The sequence below is a fragment of the Zootoca vivipara genome, chromosome 3 (assembly GCF_965207765.1).
Source record: "Zootoca vivipara chromosome 3, rZooViv2.hap1.1, whole genome shotgun sequence".
In the NCBI taxonomy this organism is placed as follows: domain Eukaryota; kingdom Metazoa; phylum Chordata; class Lepidosauria; order Squamata; family Lacertidae; genus Zootoca; species Zootoca vivipara.
The window spans coordinates 37,476,376-37,495,071 of record NC_142586.1 but is presented as its reverse complement, the minus strand read 5'-3'; the positions used below and the strand labels follow the sequence as shown (position 1 = coordinate 37,495,071).

At 38.5% G+C, this 18,696-nt stretch overlaps 1 protein-coding gene and 1 long non-coding RNA gene across 7 annotated transcripts in view; both read left to right on the top strand.

The window, feature by feature from the left end:
- The window catches only part of PHIP (PHIP subunit of CUL4-Ring ligase complex), a 61,523-nt gene that overhangs the window by 32,403 nt on the left and 10,424 nt on the right, over positions 1–18,696 (top strand). For 4 of the 6 annotated variants that reach the window (XM_060272556.2, XM_060272555.2, XM_035109556.3 and 1 more), the window contains 16 exons: positions 170–298; positions 865–1,090; positions 1,424–1,549; positions 2,841–3,024; positions 3,852–3,975; positions 4,784–4,924; positions 5,467–5,543; positions 6,796–7,027; positions 8,877–8,996; positions 10,145–10,252; positions 10,869–10,993; positions 11,473–11,555; positions 14,828–14,939; positions 15,140–15,252; positions 17,158–17,313; positions 17,740–17,860. In XM_060272556.2, the coding sequence (XP_060128539.1) occupies positions 170–298; positions 865–1,090; positions 1,424–1,549; positions 2,841–3,024; positions 3,852–3,975; positions 4,784–4,924; positions 5,467–5,543; positions 6,796–7,027; positions 8,877–8,996; positions 10,145–10,252; positions 10,869–10,993; positions 11,473–11,555; positions 14,828–14,939; positions 15,140–15,252; positions 17,158–17,313; positions 17,740–17,860 (2,177 nt within the window). The remainder of the gene's footprint in view (positions 1–169; positions 299–864; positions 1,091–1,423; positions 1,550–2,840; positions 3,025–3,851; positions 3,976–4,783; positions 4,925–5,466; positions 5,544–6,795; positions 7,028–8,876; positions 8,997–10,144; positions 10,253–10,868; positions 10,994–11,472; positions 11,556–14,827; positions 14,940–15,139; positions 15,253–17,157; positions 17,314–17,739; positions 17,861–18,696) is intronic. The other 2 variants (XM_035109559.3, XM_035109557.3) reach the window with 2 other exon arrangements.
- Positions 13,034–14,068, top strand: LOC148686218 (uncharacterized). Its single transcript, XR_015948914.1, has 2 exons — positions 13,034–13,112; positions 13,929–14,068. It is a non-coding gene; the product is annotated as an uncharacterized LOC148686218 (long non-coding RNA).

The following is an 18,696-nucleotide window of genomic DNA, read 5'->3' as shown; positions in this document are numbered from 1 at the left end:
TTAATGGTATATCTGACTTTGCTTACAAGTGATATAAAAAAATAAACTGCTGAATGTAATTTTCATCTAACAGCATATTTCCTTTTAAAAATAGGTTTGTCATGTGTTTGAAAAGAATATGATAATTTTGGTTAGAAGTTTGTTGATATTGTGTGTTGTTGTATTTTAGATTGAAGGACAAGGACATGGGGCAGTCTTTGACTGCAAGTGTTCTCCTGATGGCCAGCATTTTGCCTGTACAGACTCTCACGGTCATCTTCTGATCTTTGGATTTGGCTCCAGTAGCAAATATGACAAGGTATCGTGCAGAAATCAGCTTAAATTTGTTTCAGTTGTAGCTTTTGTACAGGATCTAGAACATGGGTAGGCAAACTAAGGCCTGAGGGCAGGATCTGGCCCAATCGCCTTCTAAATCCGGCCTGCGGATGGTCCAGGAATCAACGTTTTTTTACATGAGTAGAATGTGTGCTTTTATTTAGAATGCATCTCTGGATTATTTGTGGGGCATAGGAATTCGTTCATTTTTTAAAAAAACAAAAACAAAAAACCATAGTCCGGCCCCCCACAAGGTCTGAGGGACAATGGACCGGCCCCCTGCTGCAAAGGTTTGCTGACCCCTGATCTGTAACTTATCATGGCCATCTAAACTGACTCTGGTTTATATCCAGATATTCCTGCATTTACATAGCTTTTCCTATTTAAATAGCTTTTCCTATTTGTACCTAAAGAACACAAGTGTTTCTATAGCTTGCTAGTGCTTTATGGCTCTTCTGCAGTTGACTCTTAAAATAATAATAGGAAAGAGCTGCAAATAACAATGGAATACTAGTTTTGTCTATAATTTAAAATTTGATTTATTTACAGATAGCAGATCAGATGTTCTTTCACAGTGATTATCGGCCTCTCATCCGTGATGCCAACAACTTTGTGTTGGATGAACAGACACAACAAGCACCTCACCTCATGCCTCCACCATTTTTAGTTGATGTTGATGGTAACCCTCATCCATCAAGATACCAGAGATTAGTTCCAGGACGTGAAAATTGTAGAGAGGAGCAACTTATTCCCCAGATGGGGGTAACTTCTTCAGGTATCAACAACTTCAACTTGGCATGGGCCTTTGAAGTTTTATTTGAGTATGCAGTATTCAACAGGATTTCCAAGGAAGATGTCTTAGCACTGTTACCAGACTAAATTCACAGAGTGGTGTGCATATGGGAAAATCAGTGAGATCATGTTAATGGTTTTTCAGCGTTATTTATGCTCTCTTAATGATCACTAATAAAGGGGCAATTTCACATTCATAACCTCCAGCTAGCTTTAATGCAAAGGGGAATCACTTGCTAATATTCCAGTACTTCTAATACTTATTGAGAAATTATGGATCATCTGAAGAACTAAATTCAAATTCTGCTTTTCATAGGACTGAACCAGGTTTTGAGTCAGCAAGTTAGCCCCTTGGACAGCATGATACAGAGACTTCAACAAGAGCAAGATCAAAGGCAATCAGGAGAGGCTGGAACTAGCAACACTAACAGAGTTGGCAGGGGTAAAATAACTCTTTATTTAAATAGCCAAATAAGCAGAATCTGACTTGCCTCCTTTCCGTATGCTGTATCACATTTGTGGAAAGGGGGCACTTGAGCACAATAATAATGCCTTTCATCACTTTCCAGTAATAAATGCATTTGTTTTTAAACCAGGGAACTTCATCAAATTGCAACTAGCAGGAAAGCTTAAGGGAGTTACATAAGCTGTCTTCAGACATTAAAATAAGGAGTGGAGCGAACTCACAAGGAGGGCAGTGGGGATGAATACTCAAGTTTTATGCTGTGTTGCCATTTTGGTTACACAGCATCTTGCGAAAGGTGACTGTTTGCAGCAGGGAGCCTTCTGCTCACGAAGGTTCCCCATGCATTATAGATCCCTGGAAAATCAGAAGTTGCATTGTGTGGGGAGCCTCCTTGTACAAGAGTAATACAGAATAGTACAGCAGGTTCCCTGCATCAGATTTTCACCCTCTAGAGGGGGCAGTAGAAGTAGGGTGCTAATTTCTGCTAGCTCCCTCCATGTGTTCACTTCAATCATTGTAACACCTGAAGAAGGCAATAGTGGCACCCATTTTACAGTTTACAGCCGTAAGTAGTTGAATATAGTGGACTTACAGTAGTGCTTTATAAGGGTGGTTAATTCGGATTGCCAGGCTACCAAACTATATTTAGAAATTGTATTTTTAATCTACCTGTAATTAATTACCTTGCTTGAGATCCTGAGTTGTATTTCTGTGAACAGAACAAATATTCTGTCTGTGGAAGGGGTTCAGTTTCAGCAAAGGCTCTTGGAGCTGGGAAGGTGATTTTTCCTGATTCTACGGCTTTCAGTGCCACTTTTCACACTGTTCTGGGGGGGTTCCCTAACTCTCTGGAGCCAACTTTTGAGCCGGACCATGGGGAGATGGGGAAATTGTGAAAATCCCCCTTTCTGCCAGCAGTAACATGCTGTGAGTGAGTTTGTTCACAGGAATTAGGTTCAATCTAAGCCATTAATTTTATGCATCAGATTCCCTTAGAACTGTCTCTGAAAATATTAAAAAAATTCCTTCAGTAGCACCTTAAAGACCAACTAAGTTTATATTTTGGTATGAGCTTTCGTGTGCATGCACACTTCTTCAGATACCTGCACACTTATCTGAAGAAGTGTGCATGCACACGAAAGCTCATACCAAAATATAAACTTAGTTGGTCTTTAAGGTGCTACTGAAGGAATTTTTTTATTTTGCTTCGACTCAGACCAACACGGCTACCTACCTGTATCTGAAAATATTGTTTTTCATTTCAAAGGCTCTGTAAACTCTACCTCTGAGGTACATTCACCACCAAATGTGGGGTTAAGACGCAGTGGACAAATTGAAGGAGTGCGGCAGATGCATAGCAATGCACCAAGAAGTGAGATAGCTACTGAGAGAGACCTAGTGGCATGGAGTCGAAGGGTTGTGGTGCCAGAGCTGTCAACAGGAGTAGCTAGGTAAATTCAAGTATCTTGGTATCAAGTTGCTAAGTTTGAATAGCTAGGCTTTCCTTGGAAGTTATTTGTACATATTTCATTTAAAAGCCCCAAACTGGTATCAGTCTCCACAGGATGCTTTTGCTTTTCTTTAAATCCATATAACAAGCAGTGTTTCCAAATTTATTATGGGAGGATTGGCTGATGATACAGAATCTCTTCTTTCACTTGCTGTGCCCGGAGTATATCTATTATGTCCTTAGTGGTCACCTTTAAAACAAAAAACTACCACCCATGTTGGTTCTGGAGAATCTATACCATTAGAGTCCTGAACATCTAGCCTTGAATTAATCATTCTTTATCTTTTACAGTATCTATTCAATGTTGCAGAAAGAGATGTTCTACGGTACTGTTAAAAGTTCATCTTTATGACACAGGGAAAAATCACCTGTTTTTAAAATATGGGTTAATTTTAAAATATGGGTTAATTCTGTGAGCCAGAAGTGGGTGTGCATTCTTTGGACAGAACATTTTAGAACTCTAAAATGTTCATTACAAAATTGTTCAGTTTTGTGAATATGAATAAATGTGTGTACAGATCTATCATCTTTTTCACCTTTTGAGGGGATTAAAATTTTTGGTATGCTATTTTAAAACTGCAGAAGGAGTTTTTGATTTATGTTGGTATAACTACTTTGGAGTCCTACGTTGTCAAACATAGAACATATTGAAGTGTGTGGGCACATGGCCTCTTCTTCAGGAATTGCCATGGACCTTGTAATTCTACCGTATGTAGAATTATACTGTAAAATAACGTGCACATTAGTATCTAAATTTCTCTTTTGTAGTAGGCAGGAGGAATGGAGAACAGCAAAGGGAGAAGAAGAAATCAAGTTATACATGTCAGAAGAGAAAAGAAAACACATTATTGCTCATGTTCCTAGAGAGAATAAAATACCATCTTTACCTAAGGTAAGCAGTGAACCATTGTCTCTAATGTAATCCCTCATGAAGGATGCAGCCCTAAACAGAATTTCTTGCAACTAAGCCTCATTGCCATCAGTAGGAATTATTGCTGAGAAGACTCAAATATAATTGGGATAGAAGTCTGATATGATTTAGAACAGGATTTCAACCATATCAAGGCAGATCTTATGGAAAGCTGAGGGTATATGGGATAGTAGGGCATGGCTTTTTAGGGGTGATTTTTTTTTTGCGAAATTTCTTCTATGAGGGCGTCTTTAAAATATGCTTTTGGGTGTGAGGAATTCAGCACATAAATTGCTTTTGGAAAACCAAATAATTTTAATTTTACTTTCTGAAAATGTAAGCTAAATGTGAACGCTGAATAATATTAATATATAACTGCAAGTACTTGGAAATTATTTTTACTGATTTCTGTGTAATTCTACACACATTTTACTTACCAAGCAAAACTAAATTATATTAATTTAAACAAAACATTTTTGAATTCCCAAGTTGTGTTACCACTTTTTAGTACCACTCATTTTTTGAATTTGAAAAATGAAAAATTCAACATGCCCTAGGACATTGTAGCAGTATGTGAACTGGATCAGTTGCTACAAGCAGAACCCTACTTTTGTATACTTAGATAAAATGTTGCAGTTGCTTCATCCCAATCTTCTATATCATAAAAACCATATAAAGTTAAATCTTTTTTAAAAATTCAATCTACATGTTAAGATCGTTCATCAAAAATAATTTGGGAACAGTGACTTCTTGTGTATCTTCTTGTAATGGCTATTTCATGTCTTCCTAGAATCATTCTCATGATCATCTATTAGATGTTGGTGATTCAAAAAAGCAACAGGCCAACCAGCATAACTACCGTACTAGATTTGCATTGGAAGAAACTGCCAGGCCAAATGAAGATGCGGAAAAAGGAAGCAGTTCCTCAGAAGTAAGACACTGAATTATATTTTATGGGACGGTCACAGTAGCATTCATTCAAATTTATGTTGGTGGTGGGTCAAAATTTTTGTGTGACATTTAAGTATACATCAAAATTGACATACTTGCTTTAGCAAGGCAGTGCTGCAGTGTGGAGGGCTTCTGTTCATCATGCCAGGCAGCCAGACCCCTCTACCAGGAAACAGCATGTGGGTGGGGGAGTGCAGGGAGCAGTAGATGAAAATTGGAGAGGAATCTACAACAAAGGGACCTCTGCTGGAAGCTGATTCTGCCTTTGTGAACAGAAGGAGCCCTTTGCTCATGGGGGGCAAGTCTAGACCCAACCCAACTAATATTTATTAGAAGAAATATTATTGGACACACATTATATATATATATATATATATATATATATATATATATATATATATATATATATATATATATATATATATATATATAATGTTTATATTATGTTGTTTATGTGGATAGATATTATATTCTAGTATGTATTACTTGCTATAAACAAACATTATATTCCCTTGCTCTTAGGAGGGAGAAGTAGTTGTTGCAAATGGCAGAACATCTGAAGATGAGAGGAAAGCATGGCACAGTGATGGCAGTTCTAGGTAAGAGACTGAATATAAAGGTCCATAAAGGCTGTTAAATGCCTGTGTGTGCACTCTCTATATAGCATAAAGGAAAGAAAGAAATTTAAAAAGGAAAAAAATAAAAACAATGAGATTAAGAAAAGATGGATTAACAGTTATGGAATGCAAAAAAAAGGGAAAAGAAAGAGAACAGAAAATACTTAGCCTTGTATCCAAGCTGCTGTACATGCACAGGGGATTTTCGTCCTCCCCTTTTAAGCACCAGTCTCTTCCATACATCAAAACCCACTTTCAAGGTAGTGAGATGCTCTAGGGTAGCAGTCCTATATCCCTTGCATATATAGTTCAAGTGTTTCTAGGTCCCAGCTATAGTCTATAAGATTTTCTGGTCTAAGCTAAAGCAAAAGTTGAACATTGAGAGTTGATTTCCTCTAGTTTGAATAGTTTAAGATAGACATTGAAGAAACATGCATAAATATATTTTGGTCTAGAGGGAAACTTTAGTTTAAGTAAATGAAGGAGCTGGAAATTTGTCAAAAATATTCTGTATTGATATTTTTGCAAAGTCTGTATACATGGGTCACTAGATAAAGGCAAAGCATTGTTGAGCCAATGCACAAAATGAAAAAATTTAAATAACAGAAGAGGCAGTGTAACAGTGATTAAAAGCAGTACTTCGTGGGTCTATTTTTTGAGGCGTTCAGTAGGACAATTATTCTTAAATATTTAATTGCAGAAGTATATTTAACGAGATTGGAAAAGTAGTTCTCCATTTTTGCAAGTGACTGATTTCATGTGTTACACAGAATGGTAACCTAAACCTGGTTAGTATAAACTAGAAAACAGGAAATTTTAAAACATTAGAAATGTTACTTTAAGTACAGTAAATGTTAAATATAAGTAGCATTAACCTATATTTTCAAGCTTATATTTGTAATTGGGATCCAAAGCTAACTGCTGTATTAGAAACAAGATTAAATATGTGTTAATTGGAATATTTAAGGAAAGTTTCATAATTTGGTAGTTTTTATTTTTTAAAAATACATTCTGCTCTTGTATACCTGTTTTTATGCTTAGGATTATGTTTTATGAAATCCCATCTGTTCATCCCTTAGCAATTCATTCAGGAAATGCATGTAGATTCAATCAATTCTAGTTCTAGTAAAGGTGGGGTAGGAAACACTTAAATCTTCTTAGCATAGCTCTCTAGATTTTAAATCCTAGCTGGATGAATTGCATGAATTTAGTATTGGCTTGTTCTTTCTTCTAGTGACTATTCTAGTGATTATTCGGACTGGACAGCAGATGCTGGAATTAATCTGCAACCACCAAAGAAAGTTCCTAAAATTAAGACTAAGAAAGCAGAAAGCAGCTCAGAAGATGAGGAAGGTCCTGAAAAACAGAGGCAAAAGCAAATCAGAAAGGAAAGAAAAAAAGATACTGAATACAAAGACGGTCCAACATCACCAAAGAAAAGGAAACCCAAAGAGAGAAAGCAAAAGGTTGTATTATAGTAGTAGAATATTAGCTAATACAGTATAAACATTCTTCTGATTAGCAGTAATGTTACTTTAATTGTCGTCAGTATTGATCCCTATGAATGGCAGTTATAATTTTTAGGCACCCACCACACTACATTAATGTACTTACATGTTTATGAACTTGAACGTGCTACTTTCTTTTTTACTTTGCAAGAGTTTTGAAGTCTTGCATGTGTTAAATACACAGGAAAGGAATCCTTTCATCAACAGAAGAGAATCTCTTTGATCCAACCCATTAGTAGAGTAGTTTTGTTCCCAGGCAGTGTGACTTTCATTCAGATTAAATGTAGTGATGGTAGCTGTCCTCCTTGTGCATTTTGAATGCACTTTGGTGTTTTTTTAATCATTCACCTGTGAAATGCTTTTATGTTAATCCATTGTCATAGAGGACAGCCACATAAAAGCTGTTTGGGGACTTGGAACAACAACAACCTTGGTTGTATTCCTGTATTGCTTCTGTGTTTTCTACTACTTTGTAGGGCTTTTCCAGATAATGGTTTGGATCTTAAGTTGACATTTCTGTCAAACCCCTTCTCTGTCTGTAGCCCTCTGTACCATATCCCACACTGTTCATTAGGGCTTCCCAATCCCAGAGCAGATTTCTGAAAATTTACTTTGAAGACCTCAATTAGGCTTTATTTTAATAATGTGGATGTAAGCACAACCAAGGTAAATTCAAGCTTGTAGAAAATTTTGATACTGTGCGTTTAGATTCTAATAGACTTGTTTTCTACTTTCCAACTGTATTCCTCAAAGCAACTCCAAACATTAAGGAAAAGGAATGGACACATTGAAAACCATATACTTAAAACAAACAAACAAGCAGCTGAGCTGGAAAAGGATCAGCCACTTAACATAGGCTTTCCCTTTCTCCCTCTCCCTCCTGGAATCCTTTCCAGACTGTAGTTGCTGTTAATGGCTGTGTGGTGTGACAGAGAACAGTGTAGCTAGAGCAGCGTTGCATTTGGACATTTTTTAAATTAATGAAAAACATTTTGGGTAGTTTCCCAAATCACACAATTGAATTTATTTCAGACCTGATAGTTAGAAAATACAGATTCAGTAAATAACAGTTTGTATGCAATAAGAAGATTCTCTCTGTATTACAGAGAGCTGTTTCTTCATCCCTGCACTATTCTATATATCCACCCATTGAAAAAAGTTAGCTCCCAGGGTTCCATTATGCTTAGAATCATAATGAGAACTGAATCTTGCAACAGAGCTAAATTATGCAGATAGAGTCTGGGTCAATTCTTAGTGGCAACCAGTGGATCAATGGGATGAAGCAAATGAACTGCAAATTGAGGTATAGCGGAAGTGGTTGAGTTGCCTTACAGTAGTGCAATATGTGGCTTCCCACAAAGCACCCACCCACTTGTGCCTTCCCATGGTCCCTCCATGCACACATGGGAACAGATGTGCTAGTACAGGCACCCCCAAACTGTGGCCCTCCAGATGTTTTGGCCTACAACTCCCATGATCCCTAGCTAACAGGACCAGTGGTCAGGAATGATGGGAATTGTAGTCTAAAACATCTGGAGGGCCAGAGTTTGGGGATGCCTGTGCTAGTACATACACAATCTTTCATTTCCAGAGTTCTATCACAATCTAGCATAAGAAGCAGGACCTGTGGTGGGAGTCCTATGTAGGCAAGGGGTGTTACAAACATTCTCCTATTTCGTTTTTTACCCCAGGATGGCTAACCAAAATATTTCAAATAAAATATATTTTTCAGTAAATGCAGTTTTTTAAAAAATAAAATAAAAAATGCTAGAGATTAATTTGGATTTATTGGGGGGGTTTCTTTTAGAGGTTGGCTGTGGGAGTGTTGGCAGAAAATGGCTTGACATTGGAAGATTGGCTGCCTTCTGTGTGGATCACAGACCTTGTTCCTCGCCGATGTCCATTTGTACCACAAATGGGAGATGAGGTACATAAATAAAATCCCCCCCCTTTATGCTGTGCTCTGTCTAGGCATCAATTGTGCACAAAAGGGATGGCAGCAGCAGAATTGGGGTAACCCTGAGGTTTGCAGAAGTGCAAAGAAAATAATGGAGTTGTGGGGGGGGGTTGGCCCGGGGAGGGGGGCAACACAATGGAAAGTGCCCCTGGAACAGAGATGGAGGAAGAAAGAAGATGAGGGGGTGGGAGGGAGAGAAATAATAGAACAGAATTGCTGTCAGGAGAGGATAGAAGGAAAAAACACATATATGAAAAGGGTAGAGAGAACCATTTCACTGTCCCATTGTTTACACAGGCTATTTATGGTTCATACTGAAAAGCTAATTTTAAATGTCCTCAGGGATGGAAGAGAGCTGCCTCTGGACATTTATGAAAAACTCTTGAGTTTTTAATGTTGCTGGGATTGGGCGCCAGTTGTCTACCCCACATAACCCGTGGATGGTAAAAACAAAAGTAGCCCAATAAGAGCAGTATATTTTGTGCCCATGGAATTCTACGTGAATGTTGTGGAATAAAAATGAGAGGGGAGAGAGTGGAATGCAGTAGCTGGAACCCTTAACAGAATTTGCCACGCTATAACACTTTGTTGCAGAGCCATACTTGTTCTCTGTGTTTATATTCAGGTGTGAGTACAGTGGCTTAGATAGTTAAAACAGCACCACTCCTGCAGAAGTAGCAGCAGGCTTGGAGGAATCCCTATGTCTGCAGAAGTGCAAAGAATCATATAGGGGGGTAGATTCTTAAAGGACCCCCACCATCAAAACCCCCAGTGATAGAGGAGCATGCTCAGTAGCCATGGAATGCTGTCTGACTGTTGTGTTTAAAAAGGAAAAGGCTAGCGGGAGGAGAAATAGAATTGTAGCAGAGGACATGACTGGAACAGTGAAAATGAGGTAAGGGAAGAGGGGGCCGCTGGTCAGGAAGTAGAAATGACAAATTGCATGTTCTCTGATATTTAAGTATGCGTTATGCAGCTGGGTAAATGGACTTCCCAAGTTTTAAAAAGAAAAGAATATCAAGAAAAATATCTCTAGACATTTAATGTTTTTGAATCACCAACTTCTTCACACATCAAGTCAGGTGGCATTTTTTAAAAGTCTCTGTTCTTTTCTTAAGGTATACTATTTCCGACAAGGCCATGAAGCGTATGTTTTAATGGCAAAGAAGAATAAAATATATAGCATTAATCCCAAGAAACAGCCATGGCATAAGATAGAACTACGGGTATGTCTCTTCTGTTTCCCCCTTTAAGTTCTGTACATATTTATCTTGGAGTGACTCCCCTGAACTCAGAAGGATTTATTACTTTGTAGACATAAATAGGATTGTCCTCTAAAACAAACCATGGCAAGGTGGCATTATTTCTCCTTGAACCTCTCCTATCTTGTGTGCATTTCCCCCCATCCCTTGCTGCCATTGACTGTTCCTAACTTCTTGTAAGTAGGGGGCAGTTCCAATGTTTTGTGGACATGACAGCAAAGGATAAATATATTGTCAAATGAAGAGTTGCTGTTAACACAGTCCTCTTTCTTATGTTTTTGTATAATGTTTGCATATTAAGTTTCTGTATAATTCATAGACCACCTTGCCTTCTCCTCAGCACCCTCTCATGTACTGTAGTATTTGAATCACATTCTCTATCATCTTAAGACACTGAAGCAATGTACAACAGTAAATACATCAAAAAATTAATAAAAAGTAGACTCCATTTCACTTCAGAATACAAGGAAATATATGATAAAGCTTAGAACTCTCAGACTACTTATGCTGTCATATGTTAGATATTTCTGTTGTGTTTTCTTAGTATATTGAATGCAAGGGCTTTTTTTGTTTCCATCAGGAACAAGAACTCATGAAAATAGTTGGAATAAAATATGAAGTTGGGCTACCTACACTTTGCTGCCTTAAACTTGCTTTTCTTGACCCAGATACTGGTAAATTGACTGGAGGATCTTTTACAATGAAGTAAGGACCACTGTTCACATATGGCTGTTGTAATATTTGTGGCTAAATAAGTGTTTGTAATATGCTCTCAATAGATCTAAATTAAAAGGTCCTTATAAAATGAAGCTTAAAAGGGCTTCCTAAGTAACTTTCAAATATTCATCTCTTTGAGCTTCTGAAAGACATTCCTGCTTCCCTTTCTTTTACCTGTTGAAAATAGAAGTCAAGAGAAGATAAGAGAGCAGTAATGGGCTATACTTCTGTGTGCGCGCTTCAGTTTAATCAGCCCTCCCCCCCAACATCCCAGCAATTCAGTGTTAATTTGGTCTCCTACCAAATTTCTACTTTATCCCTCAGTGTATTTGTGGGGGAAAAACACTGAAGTTCTTCTACAAGGTCTACTAAATCTTTACTTGGCATTGATATGTTCTCAAATACTTTTGGCTATGAAATAGCAAATGCCTTTCTTAATATTTTGGTCTTATTTTGGTTATATCCAGGTATCATGACATGCCAGATGTTATAGATTTCCTAGTCTTAAGGCAGCAGTTTGATGATGCAAAACACAGACGCTGGAACATAGGTAAAGTACCTGTCAGGGGGCCTTCCTACAGGGAGCCTCCCCCAATCATCCCGACCAACACTTCGCCCAGCAAAAGCGGCAGCAGCGGGTCAGGGAGAGGAAATGAGGATGGGAGCGGAGTGGAGGAGGGACGGCTCAGCGATGTATCTGAGCCCCTGCACTACTCCAGCCAACAAGTAGGAGAGGGAGCACAGCCGCTTCCGGTGCCCGAATTGAGGCGCGCCCAAACGCAAGGTTAGAGGGCGGCGTTTCGGGGTTCCCAAGCTGTTATGCTGGCCCAGGAGCAGAAGGGCACCATTGCCGGATTCTGCGAGTGACTAGGAGGTCATGTATTCTGTAAATACTATGCACAATAAAACCGTTAAAGACAGAACAGACTTGGGCGTGTTTACTTGGGAGTAGCCGCAACAATCCCCTGACAGTACCTTTAATACAATCACTGTATCAGTAATTTTGGGAGGCGTTAATTATAATTCTGAACATTAAATATAAATATGGATTATTTACTCAAACCAGCTAAGTTTTCTGCTTTGAATTAAGAGATGCCAGGTTTAATGTATTTTCCCAATTTTGCATTTACTTTTTTAAGGAAGGTAAAAGCTGAGCTGACTAGGTCAACGCAGAAAACTGTGGCAACATGGCTTATTCGCCAGCTAATTAAAGGCCTGCAAAGCCTGAGCTTCTTGATTAAGAACAGAAGTCCTTTGAACCAAGATCTCAGATTTTGGGGTGGATGAGTGAAACAGGAAGCCATATAGAGAGTCACGTTAAAACAAGTTACCTCACATGAATTTTAGAAGTAATTATTAAAGTGGAAAATTTTAAAAATTCGTTTCTATACTATACAATTGACTATAGAATTATGATACAATCTTTTATTGCTTGGCAATACTAATCAATATTAGTATTGATTAGTAATACTAACATAGATAACATTCAAAATCAATATTACTTTTGCAATACAGTTGGGTATGAAAAAAAAACCTAACTAACTGAAGAGAATTTAAACATTTTTGTTTTAGAATATTTTTAGGAGTATGTTCTGAATGAATAAACTACCGTGTTTCCCCTTTTTAAGACATAGTCATAAAATAAGCCATAGCAGCATTTCTAAGCATTTGAGAAATATAAGCCGTACCCCGAAAATAAGCCATAGTGATAGGCGCTGTGCGGAAGAGAGCACTGAGCTCCCCGAGTCAGCAGCAGCAACGCCGGCCGCAGCAGTGTTTGCTGAGTCCTTTCTTGCTTTTGGGACTTGGTTACTGTGCTGGCTTGGGATTGTGTGTGTGCAATTGCTGTTGCTGCTTCGTGTTTTTCAGCCGGATTCTCTGGGTTCTAAGCACTTTCCCCCGTTTGTTTGCGAAGCAGCACTCGGCTGCAGCCCCTGCCTCTCCCGGCGGCTGCATGAATGCGAGGCTGGTCGATCCCCAGGAGGCTGCAGTTGATCGCTGGCTCCTTTTCCATTTCTTTTGTCTTTGAGCACCCGGCCCCGCCCCCTCTCCCCTTCGTGGAATGAAGAACGGAGTTTTAGCAGCATTTCCTCATTATAAAAAAAAGGTCAGGAACTTTTACTTTAACCTCAAAAATGGGATATTTCCCCTCTCTAAAAACAACTTTGACCTGAACACCAATAAAACGGGGGTAGATCACCTCTAGTTTATAAGTCCGCGAGTAGATCGCAGTCTCCTGGAAGTTGGGCTCTATACTTTGCCTGATTGCAAGCCTTTGCATCTTTAAAAAACAAAAACCATGCGCTTCTCAGTCTTAATTTTCCTTTAATACATCCCCCTATACCCTCCTCCAACCATTGCCTCCTTCCATTCCTTACCCCCCCTCCCTCTCTCCCCACTTCCCTCACTCCTGTGCGATCTCATTTAGTCATATACTTGCTTTTTCTGTTGTGTTGTCTATTTTATATTTAACATTATTACCCTTTATGATGTTATTTTTTCCCTTGCGATAATTATTTATTTTTTATCTTTAATTAACTTTCCATATTTTTCCATATATAACTCAACACTTTCCCATTCCTTCTTAACTCTTTGGATAGAGTGCCCCCCCCCATTATTGTTGTTAATTTTACAATTCCTGGGTTTTTTATGGAACCGAACAGCTCGGGTGCTTCAGAATGCGCCTTCTGTTGCTACAGGGCTATGGGGCTTCACTATTTGACCCCCCCCCCAGGTTGGGATTTTTAAAGTAGTTCTGTGGGTCCCGAGGTGCAGAATCACCCCCGATCCTTTCCTTTGTCTAAACAGACCTCTTCCCCCCTGACTTTGGAAGGCTGTGCTTCAAGGGTGCTACCAGGGTTTTTTTTAAGACCTGCGCCTCTTAAGGATTGTTACGGTCCATAACTTCCATTGCTTTCTACAGGGTTGGGAGTTGAAAGCACTGCCACCCCCACCCCACCCTGCAGGCGCTCGGAACTGGCAGCGCCAACAACGCGCCCAGCAGCGCGCAGAAGAGAGCACCGAGCATCCTGAGCCAGTGGGTCCCAGTTGTACCAGCACTTTTTTTTTAAAAAAAGACACCCCCTGAAAATAAGCCACTGTGTGTTTTTTTGAGGGAAAAAAGTTGTAAGACTGTGTCTTTAAAAAGGGGAAACACGGTATTGTCTGCCTTGTCTTCTCCTGTAATTGTAAGTCAGAAAATGGGATTTCAGGGCCCATCTTTTATCCCTGGAACAGCAGTTAGTGCTGAACAGATAGTTAGTGCTGTCAGTACTGATCACATATAGGGGAGGGGAGAGAGGACTGAATGGAGAGGAAACAGCCCTCGCCCTCTAAGCCAGGTGAACAGAGCTGGCTAAAGCCCACATGCAGAATGCAGATCTGTATTTGAACTGTTCATGTCTTAGATGTTGAGAAAATGAATGCTGTAGTAGGAGGAAGGAATATGGGCCAAATTTATGGTTGCCTTTATATCTGGAAACAGACTGCTTCTGTCATACAGTCTCAACATGAGATTAGAGGATGTGACACAGACCTCTTTAATAACAAAAGGCCTCCGTGGCATCTTACCTTTGGGAGTATTTTGCAGCCCGCTGAAATGAATCTTCCTTTGTCAAGCTTATCTGGTTGTAACAGTGTCATTAGAGTGCTGAAGCTTTATGCAGTCCTGCTAATGGAAAGTTGTCAGGGTGTTTCATCTTCTTGTTTGTTCAATAGTTGGCAAAACGTACCTCTAATAATATTGGTAATGATTATAAGAAACTGTTAAGATACAGTTCTATCCCTTCTGGAGTAATGACGTGACTTTGTATTCTTGTCCAGGTGATCGATTTAGATCAGTAATTGATGATGCTTGGTGGTTCGGAACAATAGAAAGCCAAGAACCTCTTCAGCCTGATTATCCTGACAGCTTGTTTCAGTGCTACAATGTCTGGTTAGTAGCTTTTGCTTCATACATGGGGTTTTATTTTTCTCTTTTTGTTTTTAACCTCATGTGTGTTTAATTATTAGCTGGTATGTTTTCTACCTGCATTTTGTTGAAAATATTTTTGGGGTAAAGTGTTGATCATCTACATATTCAGATAAGTAATAGTAACTTTAACTTGATTGTAATTTTCTCTCGCTCTCTTGAAGTTGGGACAATGGAGATGCTGAGAAAATGAGTCCTTGGGATATGGAGCCTATACCAAACAATGGTATGTGTCTACTTTCCCCTAGATGTACAGAAAGGAGACAGAACTTACTATGTACGTATGTGATGAACTATAAAGAAGTTAAGCTGATTATGCTATAAAAGAAGGAAAAACGAATCAATTTCTTTATTACATTAATAAAATGTCTGTGAAATAACTAGTTACCTGTTTTTTAAAAAATGAACATTGCATTTTGGTTGCCTGGTTTTCAGAAATTAAAACATTTTTTTGTTTAACTACTTGGAAGCAAACATTTTGCAAAGATTCCAAAACTTGTCCTTCCAATGCATTGCTGGGGTGAATTTCCAAGGTCAGAGTTCATAACACTGCTGGATTCACTGTAATAAATCCTTACTCTGTTAAGTTCAACAGATAATGATATATAAATTGATTAAATTTAACACTTTAGAAGTATTATGATGATTGCTCCTACTCATGAGTGGTAAAGTGGTAGAATGAAGACTCTGTCCAAATTAATTTGTTTATGTAGGTCAGGTGTGGGGAACCTCTGGCCCTTCAAATGTTGCTGAACTACAACTCACATTAACTTTAGCCATTGGTCATGGTTGCTTTGGCTGATGTGAACTGTAGTTAAATCCCCCACTTTGCTGTTGGTGATCACTTGAATTACAGCTGTATGGAGATAGCGGCACTTGGCAAGCTATTTGGGTCCCCAACCCTCCAGAGCTGATTGGATGAGAGCTGCAAGGGAGACGGGGAATCGTGGATAATTGCATTCCTTCCTGTTCCACTGATAAAAATCTGTCTGCTGAGCAATGCTTTTGGATACAACTTTCAGTCAGTGACTATATTTGTATTCTGTTCTTCTATACAAGTACACCCCAAAGCAATTCACAGAAAAGTATGAAAAACAAAGGGAAATAAATAAACATCAGTGATACATTGTTATACACGTCATTTCCTATAAAATACAAATAACATTAAAATACGTAATTTAAAGAATCTCAATCAATGTAAACAATTCATCACAAACAGGAAGAGAGAAAAGGCAAGAGGCAAGAAGTGCTAGTCACCTCCTCAACAGAGCAACTAAATAACTTTCTGCCTTGGTTCCAACCTTGGAGCTTGGAAAAGGGGCAGGAATCTATGCAACTGCAAGAATGTACCCCACCCATCTCCATAGTTCCAAAGGTGGAAGTAATGCTGATCACTTGCCATGTTGAGTGCAGTGAGAAGAAAAGTAGAAACTTCATAAACCGCTTGTTATATGGAACAGCCTCTACTTTTATAAAGAAAAGCTTTTACTACTAAATGTTGGAATTGTCAAGGTTACAAAGTGGTTTAATGGTTTACAAAATGCTTTAGTGTACCCTAGTGCTAGGAGAGACATAATTTCTCCTAACTATAAGTTTCTTTTGTGCCTTCTAACATTATTCTTCAAACTTAGCTACTTAAGAGTCTCATTTTAGCTCTTCCCTAGAAACCCTAAATGCTTAATGCCAGACTCCAGACTGGTTAACAAGAATGTTTATCATTATATTTGTGTAATGTGGAGAGGAATTCATTTACATGCTGACCTCAAGCAAGAAGATTTGCAATAATGTAAAAATAATTATATATATTAAAAATGTAGATTTGTAGCTCAAATGTATACTGTATAGCCTTTCATCCATATAACTGAGTCCAGCCCCTTAAGGATAGATAAGACATTTCATTCTTTAAACAAAAAAACACCATAGCTAGCTATGACTCTGTATAAGTAAAAGGGGAGAGAGAAACCTGCATGTTAATAATGGAAGATGCTCTGTAATGCAGAAATATTTGTTTTTCTTCCAAATGCATTTATAATATTCCACAATCTGTTAGCTGCTCTTAATAAATAAGAGTGGGCTGTGAATTGTTCATATCATTGTGGGTTTTTTAAAAAATTGGTATGGAATTTCTTAAGTTGCAAGGATAATTATATCAGCTATTATGTTCATTTTGTGTCTATTTCAGCTGTGTTTCCAGAAGAGCTTGGAACTAGTGTTCCTTTAACTAATATTGAAAGCAGATCATTAATCTACAAGCCTTTGGAAGGAGAGTGGGGTTCCAGGACTCGTGATGATGAATGTGAAAGAATAATTTCAGGGATAAACCAGCTGATGACTTTAGGTAATGTTTAATGTGAAAGAAGGGAAAATAAGAGTGATTTTAATCATTTCTATCCATTAAGATAGTGTCACATTCCTGCATATTTTTTATTTGGCTTTCTGTATTAAAATTCTTCTCAAAGCACTTACTGAAATTCAAGTTTTTCAGTCCACTTCATCTGTGGCATTCATTTTTATGCAGGAAAATGGCATGCATGAGATGGACTTTGTAGAAAATATTTTTGTGTGTGTTGGTCATAGAATACAAATATTCAGTACCTTACAAGTAAAAAAAAAGTGTCACTTCTATATCACATTCTTACTGAAAGACTAGTAGAATTAGCTTCCCTCTTTAGCTAGGCACTCTCTCACTCAAATTACTGCTGCACCTTAAGAGGATTGTTTCCCTATTACTGATGTAGTAATGACATCTTTGTTTTGTGTTTAGATATTGCTTCTGCTTTTGTGGCTCCTGTGGATTTCCAAGCTTATCCAATGTATTGCACTGTCATTGCATATCCTACTGATCTTAGTACAATTAAACAGAGGCTGGAAAATAGGTTTTACAGGTTTGTTTTAAGTTTATTTTATTGTTGGTGTTTCCAAAAATTATTAGACATTTTGTTTGTGATTTTATATATGTTAGGGTAATTTCTTGGGCAGCTTTTGCTTCTAGCTGAGCTGTGTACAGCACAGATCAATTACTGTGATGTACAATGAAAAGTCAAACTGGTGTATAAGACTTTCTTGTCCTATGGTTAAATATCGCAATGCTAGCCTACTGTACCTTGATGTAGATTGCCTCTTGTCTAAAGGAAATCCTAAATGGCTTATGGGTCCCTTCTTTTCTTAACTGTTTTTCTAACTGAGCAAGTACTTAGGTTAAAGCTGCTGTTCCTCTTGGAACTGCTTAAAAGGAAGCTGCAGGAGGTGTTTTTGATTATAAGCTCATAATTTTATCCCTTTGAGCCTCCTGTCCTTATAACCCAAGCAACCAGAACCAACCAACACAGTACAGTGGTACCTCGACTTACGAAGACGATCTGTTCTGCAGCCGTCTTTGTAAGTCGAGGTGCAGGTGCAGAACCCCCGCGCGTGGTGATAAGACTTCCGGGGTTGTCGACTTCGGAAGTCGAAACCTTCGGAAGTCGAAGCGTTCAGATGTCGGGGTATGACTGTACAGTCATACCTTGGTTTAAGTACGCTTCGGTTTGAGTACTTTCAGTTTAAGTACTCAACGGACTTGTCTGGAATGGATTAATCCACTTTCCATTACTTTCAATGGGAAAGTTCGTTTCAGGTTAATATGCTTCAGGTTAAGTACGGACTTCCGGAATCAATTACACTCATACCTCGGGTTAAGTACGCTTCAGGTTAAGTACAGACTTCCGGAACCAATTGTGTA